The sequence below is a fragment of the Lolium rigidum genome, chromosome 1, assembly GCF_022539505.1.
Source record: "Lolium rigidum isolate FL_2022 chromosome 1, APGP_CSIRO_Lrig_0.1, whole genome shotgun sequence".
Taxonomy (NCBI): domain Eukaryota; kingdom Viridiplantae; phylum Streptophyta; class Magnoliopsida; order Poales; family Poaceae; genus Lolium; species Lolium rigidum.
Window position 1 is genome coordinate 214,143,234 of NC_061508.1, and position 14,403 is coordinate 214,157,636.

Consider the following 14,403-nt stretch of genomic DNA (forward strand, 5'->3'; position numbering starts at 1 on the left):
ATACATCTCAAGTAAAAGAAAAATCACACAATCAGTTCCCACATTCGAATACCATTACTAATGAATGGTATATTGATCACTTGTGTTCAAAACTTTTTAACATTTTGAAAAGATTTATAATTTTGTTATGTTTTTTTTAGGGTTTACAGCTCCTTTTATTACTCAATCATCATAGGTACAATAGCAATGTTTGGGGAATTAAGGAGCCACATGTGGCGACCATGCTCAAGAGAAATGTGACTACGGGCTAAATTATGAGCATGCATATTGGACTTTCTTCCTTCATGGTTGAAGCTAAGCTGAAGCAAAAGCTGAAGCTGCGGCTGGTTAATCTCACGAGAGGACAGAAAAGTAGCTTCCTCTGCTCCCTTCCTTGATAGCATTGACAACTTCCAGGCAGTCTGATGCAAGAATAATTCTGTTAACGTGAAGATCAGAGCAGAGAGCAAGTCCTTCACGGCAAGCTATCGCCTCCAAAGTTGCAGGATCAGCAATCCCTTGAACTGCTAGGACTGAGGCACCAAGAAAAGCTCCATGTTCATCCCGACAAATTGCTGCAACGACCCCTCTGTTCCCATACTTAGATACCGCAGCATCAACATTTACCTTTACTGCACTGCTTGGTGGCGCGATCCAGGGGGCAGCCGGAGGTACTGCAGGCACTTGCAATCGAGGTTTGTTGATTGTTGAATCTGGTTCAGTTCGGCTAGATAATTTGTGATAAAACCATAGACTGTTAGAGGGCTCTGAAATTTTTTTTCGTGTATTGCTTTCCTTCTGGCACCCCAAATTGCCCAGAGCGTGATAATTACCTTGGTGAACTTTTCGTGTGACAGTGTGTCAATCAGGAAGAACAGCCAATCCTTGGCATTGCCACAATTGTTTATGCTTATGTGCTCAGTCACTTCTTCATCGACTAGAGCCCAAACACATCTTGCCATGTTACAATTCATTAACGAGTGTCTCCAATCATCACTTGTAGCTGCGCAGAATGGACACCTAGGGGTTGTAGCCATGTTCCGATGGTGGCGAACAGATCCAGTTGGGATGGACTGATGAGCTAGTCTCCATAAGAAGACCCTAATTTTGCTTGGGACCTTCGTTTTCCAGAGAGTGGTCCATGCTTTCTGCTCAGTGCTCGATGAAGAGCTAGCTGGACGCCCTGCCAGCCAATCTTCTCTGCATTTTTTTGGTAGAAACCAACAACCTGTATGCTGATCGGACAGAAAACAATCCCGTTTTTTCAAAGTGCCATGCCCAAGTGTCACTTTGGTTAACTGTGCTCAAAGGAATAGACTTTATAACTTCTATGTCCATAGGTAGGAAATGCATTGTCAGCATATCTTCCTTCCATTCCCCCTCAGTATGTTCTATAAGTTCAGAAACCATTGTCGGACGGTGAACAGTACCAATTGCTACAACGGGGCGCAGTCTAGTGCTGCAAGGGAGCCAATTCTCATTCCATATGGATGTAGTGTTGCCATCACCAATGCGTCGGATCAGGCCAAGCTTGAGAGCATCTCTTCCTTCCAATATCGCCCGCCAAACTTGCGAAGGCCTAGTGCCAAGGCCGGCTGTCATAATATCGCAGTGAGGGAAATATACAACTTTTAGAATTCTAGCACTCAGAGTTTGAGGAGCTTGAAGAATTTGCCAAGCCTGTTTGGCCAAGAGGGCCAAGTTGAAAAGTTCCATATCCTTAAAGCCTAGACCTCCCATATACTTAGGTATTATTAGAACATCCCAGGATACCCATGCAACCTTTCTCTTTCCATCCTTGCTCCCCCACCAGAAGCTTCTAATAACTTGATCAATGTATTGACATAGACCTCGTGGGAGTTTAAAGCATGACATGGAAAAAATTGGGATGGCTTGGGCCACCGATTTTATTAGCACACCCTTTCCACCTGAGGAGAGTATCTGTTCCATCCATCCTTGTATGTACTTCCAGATCCGATCTCTGAGATATTTAAAAGAACCATTTTTTGAAATTCCAATATCAGATGGCATACCCAAATATTTTCCTGACAGAGTTTCATTTGCAACTTGGAGAATGTTCTTTATTTCTGCTCTGACTAAATTCGGGCAACCTTTGCTAAAGTTTACTGAAGATTTATCCTTATTAATACGTTGGCCCGAAGCAAGACAATATACCTCCAGAATTTCTGAGATCTCCAAAGCTCCACCAGAATTTTCCTTAATGAAAAGCAAGCTATCGTCTGCAAAAAGAAGATGGTTGACCGGGGGTGCTAAGGGCGCCACAATGATGCCCGAACGATTACCATTCCCCCTGTTCCTCAACAGGCAAGACAGAACAGGCAAGACAGACCTTCAGCTGCTAGTAAGAACAAATAAGGTGAGATAGGGGGCCCCTGGCGAATTCCCCTGGAGGGTTTAAAAAACTCTGTTCTCTCTCCATTAAACAACACCGAAAAAGAAACAGACGTCACTATGCTCATAATAGAAGTCACAAAGGACTGATGAATACCAAGTTTTAACATAATAGCCTCCAAATAGTCCCACTCAACTCGGTCGTAGGCCTTCATCATATCCAATTTCAGAGCACAATATTGGTCACCTCGACCCCTTTTCTTTTTCATGAAGTGCAAGCACTCATAGGCTGAGATGATGTTGTCAATTATCAAGCGTCCCGACACAAAAGCGGATTGCTCATCCGAGATAATGTCTGAAACAATTTCCTTGAGGCGATTAGCTTGCACTTTAGACACAATTTTTAGGATGACATTGCATAAGTTGATGGGTCTAAACTGTGTCAAAAGTTTCGGACTCTGCACTTTTGGGATTAGAACAATGCAAGTATAGTTGATAAGCTCAGGTGGTTCAATCCCATTCAAAATATTCAAAACAGCCTTTGTTACCTCATTGCCACATAAATCCCAGTTCCTTTGGAAGAAGTGAGCCGCGAAACCATCAGGACCCGGCGCCTTGGTAGGGAACATCTGAAATAATGCCTTCTTCACTTCTTCACCAGTATAAGGGGCTAGGGAACATCTGAGATTTTAACGAGATAATTTTGTTATGTAATTCATTTATTTTGGAACGAGGCACGTGGGGCGGTCCGGCCGGTAGGAAAGTCCATCGGGCTGTGCTGGGCCGACTCGATGGCCAGGATTAGCCCAAACTTCTGGAGGCTGATGCTCCCTCACCATCCTCAGTCCAAACCCTAGCCGTACTCCAGTCCCCACTTCACTCCCCAGTCCTCCTCCCACGCCGCCTCTTCCACCTCCGGCCGGCCGACGCCTCCGTTCCGCCGCGAAACTCCCTTCAAAATTCCTTGAAATCCCTAATTTCCCACAAGCAAGTGCAGTGCAGACGACACATTCGCTCGCGCGCCGCTGCTTCCTCGTTGATTCTGCCACTTCCCCAAGTCGATCGAATCGATCGAGGCCCAACCATGGCTGCTTGCCACATTGTCCCTACAAGAGACAGCAACATCTTCCGTCTCCGGGTAAGGCTCCCGTCGTCCGAGGATGCCACCCCTGAACTACTAGAGTTGAGCACGGTCGTTGCTGGATGCAGATTCCGTACGTTGTACTGGCCTGCACGCACGAGCCCCAGCGACAAGTTCGGTATCCGCCCGACTGGCCCCGTTCTGAAAGCCGCTGCCAAGGTGTCCACACACATGGTTTTGCTCGACAAGACCGGCACACCGGCACCTTCCATCGGGACTAGGTTTCACGTCGATGGTATGTTTGTGTTGTGCGCACCGAGAGAAGATGTCAAGGCCAACTGTGTTGTGGACAACCACTTCGTGGTGCTCTGCTCTGTGAACATTGAGCACCATTCAGATCCAGCGATCCCTCCATGGGCACCTCCGTCTTCATCAACGGAGAATGAGCTCCCACATTTGGCTCATAATCTGGCCGTGCTGTGGGGTAAACAAGAACTCACTGACGTTTCCTTCGACGTTGGAGGGGAGAGCCTCGGTGCACATCGCCTGGTGCTCGCGGCCGCATCACCAGTCTTTAGAGCGGAGCTGTACGGCCCCATGGCCGAAAGCAACATGACATCTAGCATCACCATCCAAGATATGGAGGCCTCCACCTTCAGATCTATGCTCCATTTCATATACCATGGTTCATTACCCGACGCTGGCAAGATAGCTATTCCTTCCACTATCGCAGAATACCAGCATCTGCTTGTGGCTGCTGACAGGTACGCGGTGGAGAGGCTAAAGAAGATCTGTGAGGACAAGCTATGTGCTGATGGTATCACGGTTGACAGTGTGGTTTCAATGTTGGAGCTGGCAGAGCAGCACGTCTGCTCCAATCTCAAGGCTAGGTGCTTTAGTTTCCTCGCCGATGGTGACAATTTCAAGGTGGTTGCGACATCTGGTGAGTACCTCCGTTTGATGCAGAGCTTTCCGAATCTCTTGGCTGAAGCACGCGATAGGTTCAAGATACCACATGAAAAGCCGACCATCATGGACCCTGGTTCTCACAAGAAAACTAGACTATGTTAGGCATGATGACGCGATGGTGATACAGAAATGTAGGGTCGATGAATTGTACCCCGGTTGTATGTCGTTCTTATGTTCCTGTTTAGCTTGTTCTTTCTAGTAACCTTGTCTATTTATTTGAAAATTCTCCTATATGCGCTGTATGTTGCTACAATTATGTTCTATTGTCGTGTTATATTGGTGTAAGTAGGAACAGTTTTTTATGATCTCAGTGCGTAGGCAAGCTTATAGTTCTCTTCTCCGTTAAGTCAGAAATTGTTATTTTTAAAAATTCAATAGATGTTAGTTTGGCTGTTGATGCCACGTGACAACACAACCAGTTGCTGGGCAAATTCCTATAGAACTTGTATCATTCTGAAATGATTTTCAAAAGGATACTAGGACTGCTCTAGCTCATTGAAAGAACAGTCCTTACAATATGTCGAGGCCCGAGACTTCTCTATTTGCAGATATCCTAAAATTAAGGAATAGTTTTCTATCTCTTTATCAGCACATAAAAATTGCAATATCTTGTTACAGAAATAGTATAGCAATGTGGGTATCTACGACCAACTATTTCATCTGCACTTAAATTTCACTTTAAGCATCAATTATCTAATATGCAATCACTCCATGAGACAAAACAAGCTGGTCCATGCTGCGCAAGTGGTCCTGTAAGAATATTTGACTTTTCATGGAAAATTTACACCTGGACAATCTATGCCGCCTGCTTTCTTATACTTTATTTGATATATGCATGATGACAACCTTATGCTTGGCATCTTTAGATGTAAGTCGTAGTTGCTTTTGGAGAAGCACCAATTCTCCTATCAAAGCAGACAAATTAAATCTAAAACCAACTGCATTCACTCCAGATCACTCTCATAACCATGTGCTTTATCTCCATCTTTCATTACTGAACTTTCAGATGTTTGGTTATTTGCTTAGTTAACCTAACACATACATGAGCACTCTAGATTAAACCTAGGCTTCTTTTCTTCTTGAACTCCAGTACATTGCTGTTCATGTTCCTACTTTATTTATTTATTCCAAGTTGGTTGAAAGGATGACCTTGCCTAGTCTCCAGCAGTTCCAGATCTGTATTATTCTAGAACCACTATCCTAGGTTTACCAGGACAGATTTCTACTAGCTAAAGTCAAAGCCAGGAATCAAGCTGACAAAACATTTCTTAATCGCATAATCTCCACTCCCCAAATCAGCCATTGGTTCCATATATTCGGTTTGCTGTTCCAATCAAGGAAAGCTCTCGACAGGAAGCACAAGAGACGGTTTGGTGCCTTGTGGGGATGCTGCCATCTGGTGGCGCTGATGAAGAATGGAGTAATCTAGTACACAATTGGGCTGTGATCTGGCATCGTTTGGTGCCCCAGCAATGTATAATACTACAAGGTTCACATGTATAATAATAATACTCCTATTTGGGATGCATGTATGTGGACATATGAGCTGCCCATGGTAGCTGAATACTGTTCCTAGGTTGTTGCACCTTGGAGGGTTCCTGGATGGGAGCAGGAGTGCCCGAATTTCTTGCAGGTAAGCCGGTATACCTCACCATTGCCTTTGCTTGTCTCTCTGGGACAGCAGAGTTGTGCTTATGCAAATTGGATGGATGAGATTTGGTTTGTATGGTCACACGTAGAAGGTGCTGTAGAGAAATGTTGCTGATGATACAGGGCAGGATGCCATGATCCACATGGGGTTCACTGCTGGGTTGCACACTATCTGAAAAACCTGTTGCTTACTGCTTATTATTGTAACTGTGGTGACATTACACTGGGTTTTTTTCCTGTAAAACCACAGATTCTTGTACTTGGTGAATGCCAATACCGTTGTTCATTTGTGTCCTCACCAGAAATTATTTGCCAGGGTTCTTTCAACATCGTGATATGTACAGAGAGGATGTGCCTACCAGCATCATTATTTTCGCCTTTTCCCTTTTGAGTATTGAACCAAAAATACACAAAAAGACATCACAAGGTAGTTAGAGAGGGTGGGGCTGATGCTAGGCAGGAGGATGGTGAGGCGCTGTCAGTTGACGCTAACTCGAGAAGCAATCTTCCGCTGCTGTGCTGCAGCATTCGACCGTTGTGCAAGAAAACTATAGCAGCTGCCAAATGCCAACTCGACGAATCAGCAGCGGAAGGAGAAGAAGCGCAGTCCCAATCATCATACGCCTAATAATACCAAGAACCTGTGTGGCGAACGAAATGGACGTGCCTGGGCCTTGCGACTTCTCATGTTTCTTCTTCCTTGTCGTTTGTTCAGTGTCTTTTTCGTATAAACCTGGCAATTACACCTTGATGTGGTTAGGTTCCTCCCCACAAATTATGACGCCCGCGAAAATTTTGCCACAGCAGTACATAATTGCCTGAAACAAAATGGCATAAACTGTCAGATTTTCATTTCTTTTAGGATCCGGAACTCCAGTTTGAATCATCAACGGATTCATATACTCCTACAATCATACATTTTTTCGGAAAGAAAATGCACCATGATATGCTTTATCCATTCTTAGGGGATGATGTGCGGTGATCCAAAGCGGCACACGATAGCATATGCTTTTTGGTGAGAAATGGTGTTCTCATTGCCAGTAGTTAAAACAACCTGAAAATTGTCAAGAGATGTTCATGACCATGTTCCATGTGCACATGTTAATTTTCGTCAAGAAAAGACAAGTTTTGTTTTTGGCCTGCTTAAAAAACAAAGCAGATGCTTTCAAAATTGCTTTTTATACACCTGGTTTATCCAGCAAACACCGCATATCTTTTCTTCATGAAACATTGCAAACACTCGGGGGAGCATAAGCATGTATGTTGTAAAAAAAACACAGTTTTTAAAAGTTTAAATGTTTTTACTATTCATCATGGGAGCAAATGCACGGAATAAGCCAAATCGCCATCCCTGATGATACGTGTTGCATCTACTACTTCTCAAAAAGCAATGAGGAAACCCGCACGATCAGTAATCTCAAAATTCATGGTATATACAAACAGAAAGCAAAGGGGAAGAGCAATGGAAAACTCCAGTGCTCGCAAGACTCTTAGGCCACTAGATATGGCCTATTAGGAGACCAAATGGGCCAACAACAAATCAACTCAGTGCACGGCACGTCTCATAATAGAAATTGACGAAAAGAATTAAGAAGACACATGGCCTTGATCACTGCAGCAAACTGGAAATTCAGACTGAATTACACAGCCGAGATCACACCTTACATAGTGCTTTGAGATATACGTGTACCATATTACAATTAAATTCATAACAGAGCTTTAGATCCTGAATATGCAGGTAAACCCTACCTAGTCAAACAATCCTCGTCGTACTAAAGAAACAGAACTGAACTCTAGGCGTCAGAATTCTTTGTCAGGCCGAAACAGAAACGGAAGTGTGGCCTCTTTGTTTATCTGTAAGAAGGAAGCTCTCCTCCAGGAAGATCCCAATTGTCATGTCCATCGTCGTCGGTGGCTCCCTCCTTCGGTCCCTGCTCCTCGTCAAATGGATATGGACCCCTGAAGCGCCTGCGAGAACAGGACTAGCACCACTTAGGAGGAACAAATACTATAGTTAAGATGAATTTTGAGGTGCTTTTGCATCACCAAGTATAACTGTATCTTTGAGCGTATGGAACTAGGACACCCCTTGCACACTACATAATTCATTATTATAAACTGACAGTGTATTGGCAACACACATTGTTACCATGAATCATGAGTAGCACATACGACAGACACACCTGCTTAAGCGTGCAATTCATCGCAATCCTATATGCAGGCTATATAACCGTGAGTCAGAAACGGCCCAGCATTTCCTTGCTGAATGTTCTTTTGATGATGAAATTTGGAGCCGTGCCACCACTAAACTACGTACCTCATTTGACTCTGCATATGGCTGTACATGCTAGCCTGAGTCATGATGAAAAGAAGAAATGCGAATCAGCTACTATCCTCACTTGGTGGATGCTCTATAAAGAGCAAAATGAGCGGGTATTCAGCAACAAGGCGAGCTCGCTGCACGAAGTGTTTGGACGAACTCTGGGCAGATGCGGGCACCACGTGGCTCAAAGATCCGCTACAAGAAGGAGAAATCATGTAGGCAAACAGTGTGAAAACACAGTGCTTTCTACAGGCTTTCTTGCTCTTTTATCTGTGATTTATTATTGCTTCCACTAGTTGTACTCCCTCCATACCGGATTAGAAGGCAAACTTATGTTCAGAAGAGAAACCGATTTGTTAGGCAATTAGCGGAATTAAGTCCCACAATTATTGTAGCGCGTGGGGCTGGATTCTTATATTCACTCCCGGCCTTTCCTTTCCTTCCCCTATAATTTCTCTTGACGTTTGCATGTCGTGTGAATGGTGCGCTGCATGCCATGTGAAAAGAAGCTGTTTCAACCGGGATCCTTCTCCTTCCCCCGATTTGTCCGTTCCTATAAAACGACCATCTTATGAAGCATGTTCTATCGGAGGACGGAGAAGGACGACACTACTGGCGAGGGAATAGAATGGCCATCTTGGGAGAGGAAGAAGGTCGAGCCTGATCTCAGTGCATGGATGGAAGAGGAGTCGGTGGTGGCCAAGAAGAGAAGGAAGAAGAAGAGATGATCCTGTCCGAGAAGAGGAAGGAACAAGAGGAGATGGTGGTGGCCGATAATATCCATCTTATGAAGCATGTTCTATCGGAGGGTGGAGAAGGACAACACTACTGGCGAGGGAATAGAATGGCCATCTTGGGAGAGGGAGAAGGTCGAGCCTGATCTCAGTGCATGGATGGAAGAGGAGTCGGTGGTGGCCAAGAAGAGGTAGGAAGAAGAAGAGATGATCCTATCCGAGAAGAGGAAGGAACAAGAGGAGATGGTGGTGGCCGATAATAGCAAGGAGGAAGAGGAGATGACCATGGCTGAGAAGAACAGGGAAGAAGAGATGGTGCCGGCCAAGAAGAGAAAGGTGTCGAAGGAGCCTACCGTGGAGGAAAAGCATGGCAAGATGGACGCACTTCTAGCTCTACCCGTGCCCTCAATATACCACTCAACAGTGTGAAAGATGCATATTCCCTCCCATATGCAACAAGTGTGGCGTCGTCGGGGACATAAGCGTGTTTCGTTGTTGGGGATGTCAACTTTCGGTTCCGAAAGACTTACGCCATTGCGATGCTTGTGGAAAAGCAATTGTGACTCAGAAGTATCGGTGCAAGGATTGTGTAACCAAGTATGGGGTGACAAAGTGTGGTGTATGTTTCATTTGTGGTTGCAGCCCAGGCGATATCATTGTCGATGATGAAGTTGTGCCCGAGACCGAGGAGAGATATGGGAATATTTGTGTTGAAGCACTAGTGGTTGTACAAATGTCTGAAATTTGTTTATTTTTCCCTGCCGCGGTACAATGTATTTGCAAAGTCCATGACACACATAATGTTTGAACAACATATTTTTGCAAAGTCCATTGCATACATAAAACTTGAAAAATGAAACAACACATTGTCACGTACAAGTGCTTATTGAGAATTAGGCCATTATAGCTTATTAAGAATTAAGCCATGCAATGGCCGCATCCACAAACTCCTTTTCCACCTTCACCCGAACTGGCAGCTTTTCTTGTCTCTCAAGAGCCTTCTTCATGTGAGAGAGGTCGTAATAAATTGATCCCATGTGTTTAATTACCTCTCACATACAATCTTGGTGGCTCAAAAAAAATCTATTTAGCTTCTAATGTTCATAGTCCCTAAGTGATTCCTCTACCTTGGTAAAAATTTCTAGGAGTTTCGCATCTTTTGTTGAAACATGGCTTGGATGAAAGAAAACCAACAAATATCTAAAACATTCATGCAAGAAGAGTTATGAGGTTGAAAAACCATCCTAATGTCCCAATTACCTTTAGCGCTTCGGCAACCACAACAGGATCATCAAGTGACATGGGTCTTGGTATTGTTTTGCTGAATATAAATAGTGCTCCATCTATCACTTAGGGGCCACTTGTTCTTGATCATGAGTTTACTATAGTGAAATGGTTTGATCATTCACATGCATATTCTTACAAACATATTTACCTTGCAGATTGAGGGGTACTTGTGAGCTCAAGCCAATGGATAAAATTGGTAAATTTGATAGCCTCGAGTATTTGGTGAAGTACGTGCTACCGACAATCAAGAACAAGTGGCCTCTAAGTGATAGATGGAGCACTATTTATATTCAGCAAGACAATGCCAAGACCCATGTCACTTGTGATGATCCTGTTGTGGTTGCCGAAGCGGCTAAAGGTAATTGGGACATTAGTATGGTTTTTCAACCTCCTAATTCTGCTGACATGAATATTTTAGATCTTGGTTGGTTTTCTTCCATCCAAGCATGTTTCAACAAAAAATGCCAAAAACTCTCCCATAAATTGTTACCAAGGTAGAAGAATCACTTAGGGAGTATGAACATGAGAAGCTAAAGAGAATTTTCTTGAGGCACCAAAATTGATGCGAGAGGTAATTAAACACAAAGGATCAATTCATTACGACCTCCCTCACATGAAAAAGAAGGCTCTTGAGAGACAAGGAAAGCTGCCGGGTGAAGGTGGAAAAGGAGTTTGTGGATGCGTCCATTGCATTGCTTAATTCTCAATAAACACTTGTACGTGACAATGTGTTGTTTGGTTTTTCAAATTTTATGTATGCAATGGACTTTGCAAGAATATGTTGTTCAAACATTACGTGTGTCATGGACTTTGCAAATACATTGTACCGCGACAAAAAAAACACACAAATTTCATCTTGAACAATTGCATTCATCATGTAGACATTCGTACAACCACTAGTGCTTCAACACAAATATTCCCATATCTCTCCTCGGTTCGGGCACAACTTCATCATCGACAATGACATCGCCTGGGCTGCGACCACAAATGAAACATACACCACACTTTGGCACCCCGTACTTGGTTGCACAATCCTTGCACCAATACTTCTGAGTCACGATTGCTTTTCCACAAGCATCGCAATGGCGAAAGTCTTTCGGAACCGTAGTTGACATCCCTAACAACGAAACACGCTTATGTCCCCGACGACGCCACACTTGTTGCATATGGGAGGGAATATGCATCTTTCACACGTTGAGTGGTGTATTGAGGGCACGGGCAGAGCTAGAAGTACGTCCATCTTGCCATGCTTTTCCTCCACGGCCAGCTCCTCTGACACCTTTATCTTCTTGGCCGGCACCATCTCCTCTTCTTCCTTGTTCTTCTCAGCCATGGTCATCTCCTCTTCCTCCTTGCTATTATCGGCCACCACCATCTCCTCTTGTTCCTTCCTCTTCTCGGACAAGATCATCTCTTATTCTTCCTTCCTCTTCTTGGCCACTACCGACTCCTCTTCCATCCATGCACTGAGATCGGGCTCGACCTTCTCCCCCTCCCAAGATGGCCATTCTATTCCCTCTCCCTCGCCAGTAGTGTCGTCCTTCTCCATCTCCTCCGATAGAACATCCTTCATAAGATGGTCGTTTTATAGGAACGGACAAATCGGGGGAAGGAGAAGGATCCCTGTTGAAACAATTTTTATTTTCACATTGCATGCAGCGCACCATTCACACGACATGCAAACGTCAAGAAAAACTATAAGGGAAGAAAAGAAAAGGCCAGGAGTGAATATAGGAAGCCAGCCCCACGCGCTACAATAATTGTGAGACTTAATTCCACTAATTGCCTAACAAATTGGTTTCTCTTCTAAACGGAAGTTTGCCTTCTAATCCGGTATGGAGGGTGTACTCCTTTTCAAAATTTATTGCAGCACAGTAGTAGCTCTTTAGTTCCTTTCTCTTTTAATTCCCTTACAATTCGTATGACTTTCTTTTCTTCTTATATCAGTGAAAAATCAACAGCTTGCTGCATTTTCGTTAAAAAAAGAAGACAGACACACACATGAATAATTTGACATTCACAATTACTTTCATTTGTAACTCGTTTGATATCCACACGAAACAATTCACTTGAACAATTTCATATCCACGATCTCTTCCATTTGGAACTAGTTTGTACTAACATAGTACACCTAGCACTAGTTAAATTTCTACTGTTAAATAATGAGTAGTGTTATCTGACATGATCGACATATAGCAGTCCAATGTGGCATGAGTTTCCTGCTTAATTTCGAAGCAACATCGTGTTCATATGTGGATGCAATCAGCCACCAAAATCTTATATTACGTTGCTTAAATGGTACATAATCAATGGCGCAACAGAATAAATCATGCATTCATGTGATTTGTAGCACCTACAATGTGTAAGCGAACGGAGCAAAGAGGAGTCAGGGCCAACGAAGTGGGGAGACCAAAATGAAAGAGATCGAAATTTCTCATCGGCGTAAGCAGGATCACGGGATCATACGATCGTTCGAATCGAGAAGGGGCACGAACCTCCGGCTTAACCTCCAGGCGGCGTCGCGGGACTTGCGCTTGCGCTTGTCCCGCGCGTCCTCGTGCCTCCGCCGCCGCCTGACCTCGTGCATGACGCCGGAGCGCGCCACCTCCCGCGTGAACCGCCGCAGGAGCTCGCCAGCATCCACGTCCTCTTCGCCCGCGTCCGCCTTCGCGTTGTGGTACTTGGGGTTGGCCGCCGGCGCCCACGGCGAGGCGGGGGCGGAGACCGAGAGGGAGAGGGCGAGGGCGGCTGCAGGAGGTGATCCCCGCGGGAAGAAGGCGACTGAGGTTCGGTGTCCGCCTTGGAGGAGAGGAGGGGTTGCCGGCGATGAGAAGAAGGCTTGTGCGGCGGCCGCGGTGGCCATGGTGGCGCGCGCCGGCGACGGACGGGGACGGGGTGGTGGGCTTTGGGGTTCCGGCCGGATCGAGGGCAGCCGGATACTACTAGAAATGGGCTTACAAGTTGGACCTCCGGATACACCAAATTGCCGTGGGCCTGTGAAAGTAAATTGGACCAGCCCACGAGGTGACCTTGTTTGGTGCTTCTTGTTTCTGCTACCTGCATTGTGAAGCTTTCTGTGGTAGCAGTTGTAACGACAGAATATGGTGTTGTCTGTCCCTGCAACCATTTTTTAAAAAACATTGAGGGCATCCGGTGAACAATATGAAATGAGGGATGCTTCTACCGGTGCATTAAGGGAAGGTTGTTCAGCAAATCATAGGAGAGATTCACATTGTATCCTCCCTTGCTGCATTGGTATTGTGCTTCTCCGCAGAGGCCTCGGTGCTAGTGTTTAGCTAGTGTAGGAGCTGCTGATAGGTTAAAGCGAGTAGTGTTTCATAAGAGGCGAACATAATATTTATCGTAAATGCATTGTTGAGTGATCTGCTTTGAACTTTTGTCTGGAATGAAAATTAATTTCCACAAGAGTGAAGTGCTGGTGTTGGGTGCCCCAAGTGCTGAGCAGGCCAGAGTGACGAATCTCCTGAATTGTAGACAGGGTACCCTACATTTCAGCTACCTGGGTTTTCCCTTGTGTGATCGCAGGATTACTATGGCTGAAATGGAACCACGGGTTGCCCTGAAGATGGAACCCTGTCAAGGCAGGTTCATGTCGTCTGCTGCACGATTAACTCTGATAAACGCCTGTCTCTCGAACCTCCCTTTATATTCTATGAGTTTGTTCCTTCTCACAGACGGTACCCATGAGGATTTTGATAGGCACAGAAGTAAGTTTTTTCTGTTAAGGACAAGGGAATAAGAAAAAGTATCATATGGTGGCGTGGGAGGACATTTGCAAACCCAAGGACCAGGGTGGCCTTGGAGTTACAAATACCAAAAGCATAAATATAGCTATGAGGACTAAATGGATTTGGAGAATGCTTACGGAGGATGACAGTAAGCTGCTTTGGTTACAGTTACTACCCTGTGGAGCATTTTTTTTCTCTACCACAGCGGTGGGGGGATCCGCCTTCTGGCACAGCTTGTATAAACTCAAAGCGGCCTTCAAGCAGGGAGCAAGATTCTTT

The 14,403-nt window shown here is 44.9% G+C and overlaps 2 protein-coding genes across 2 annotated transcripts; one reads left to right on the forward strand and one right to left on the reverse strand.

Annotated features, from left to right (window-relative positions):
• Positions 1-3,216: 3,216 nt before the first annotated feature.
• On the forward strand, positions 3,217-4,591 carry LOC124683110 (BTB/POZ and MATH domain-containing protein 3-like). Its single transcript, XM_047217685.1, has one exon. The coding sequence runs from the start codon at positions 3,416-3,418 to the stop codon at positions 4,481-4,483; it is 1,068 nt and encodes a 355-aa protein (XP_047073641.1). The 5' UTR covers positions 3,217-3,415; the 3' UTR covers positions 4,484-4,591.
• Positions 4,592-7,659: 3,068 nt separating this feature from the next.
• LOC124683111 (30S ribosomal protein S21, chloroplastic-like) lies at positions 7,660-13,238 on the reverse strand. The gene is made up of 2 exons (XM_047217686.1): positions 12,871-13,238; positions 7,660-7,999 (listed from the first exon to the last, which is right to left on the reverse strand). The coding sequence occupies exons 1-2, from the start codon at positions 13,236-13,238 to the stop codon at positions 7,882-7,884; spliced, it is 486 nt and encodes a 161-aa protein (XP_047073642.1). The 3' UTR covers positions 7,660-7,881.
• Between the last annotated feature and the right edge of the window lie 1,165 nt (positions 13,239-14,403).

Coding starts and splice junctions, on each gene's coding strand:
- LOC124683110 (XM_047217685.1), top strand. CDS start 3,416: ATGGCTGCTTGCCACATTGTCCCTACAAGAGACAGCAACATCTTCCGT.
- LOC124683111 (XM_047217686.1), bottom strand. CDS start 13,238: ATGGCCACCGCGGCCGCCGCACAAGCCTTCTTCTCATCGCCGGCAACC. Junction 8,000..12,870: donor GCCTGGAGGTTAAGCCGGAG/GTTCGTGCCCCT, acceptor CTGTTCTCGCAG/GCGCTTCAGGGGTCCATATC.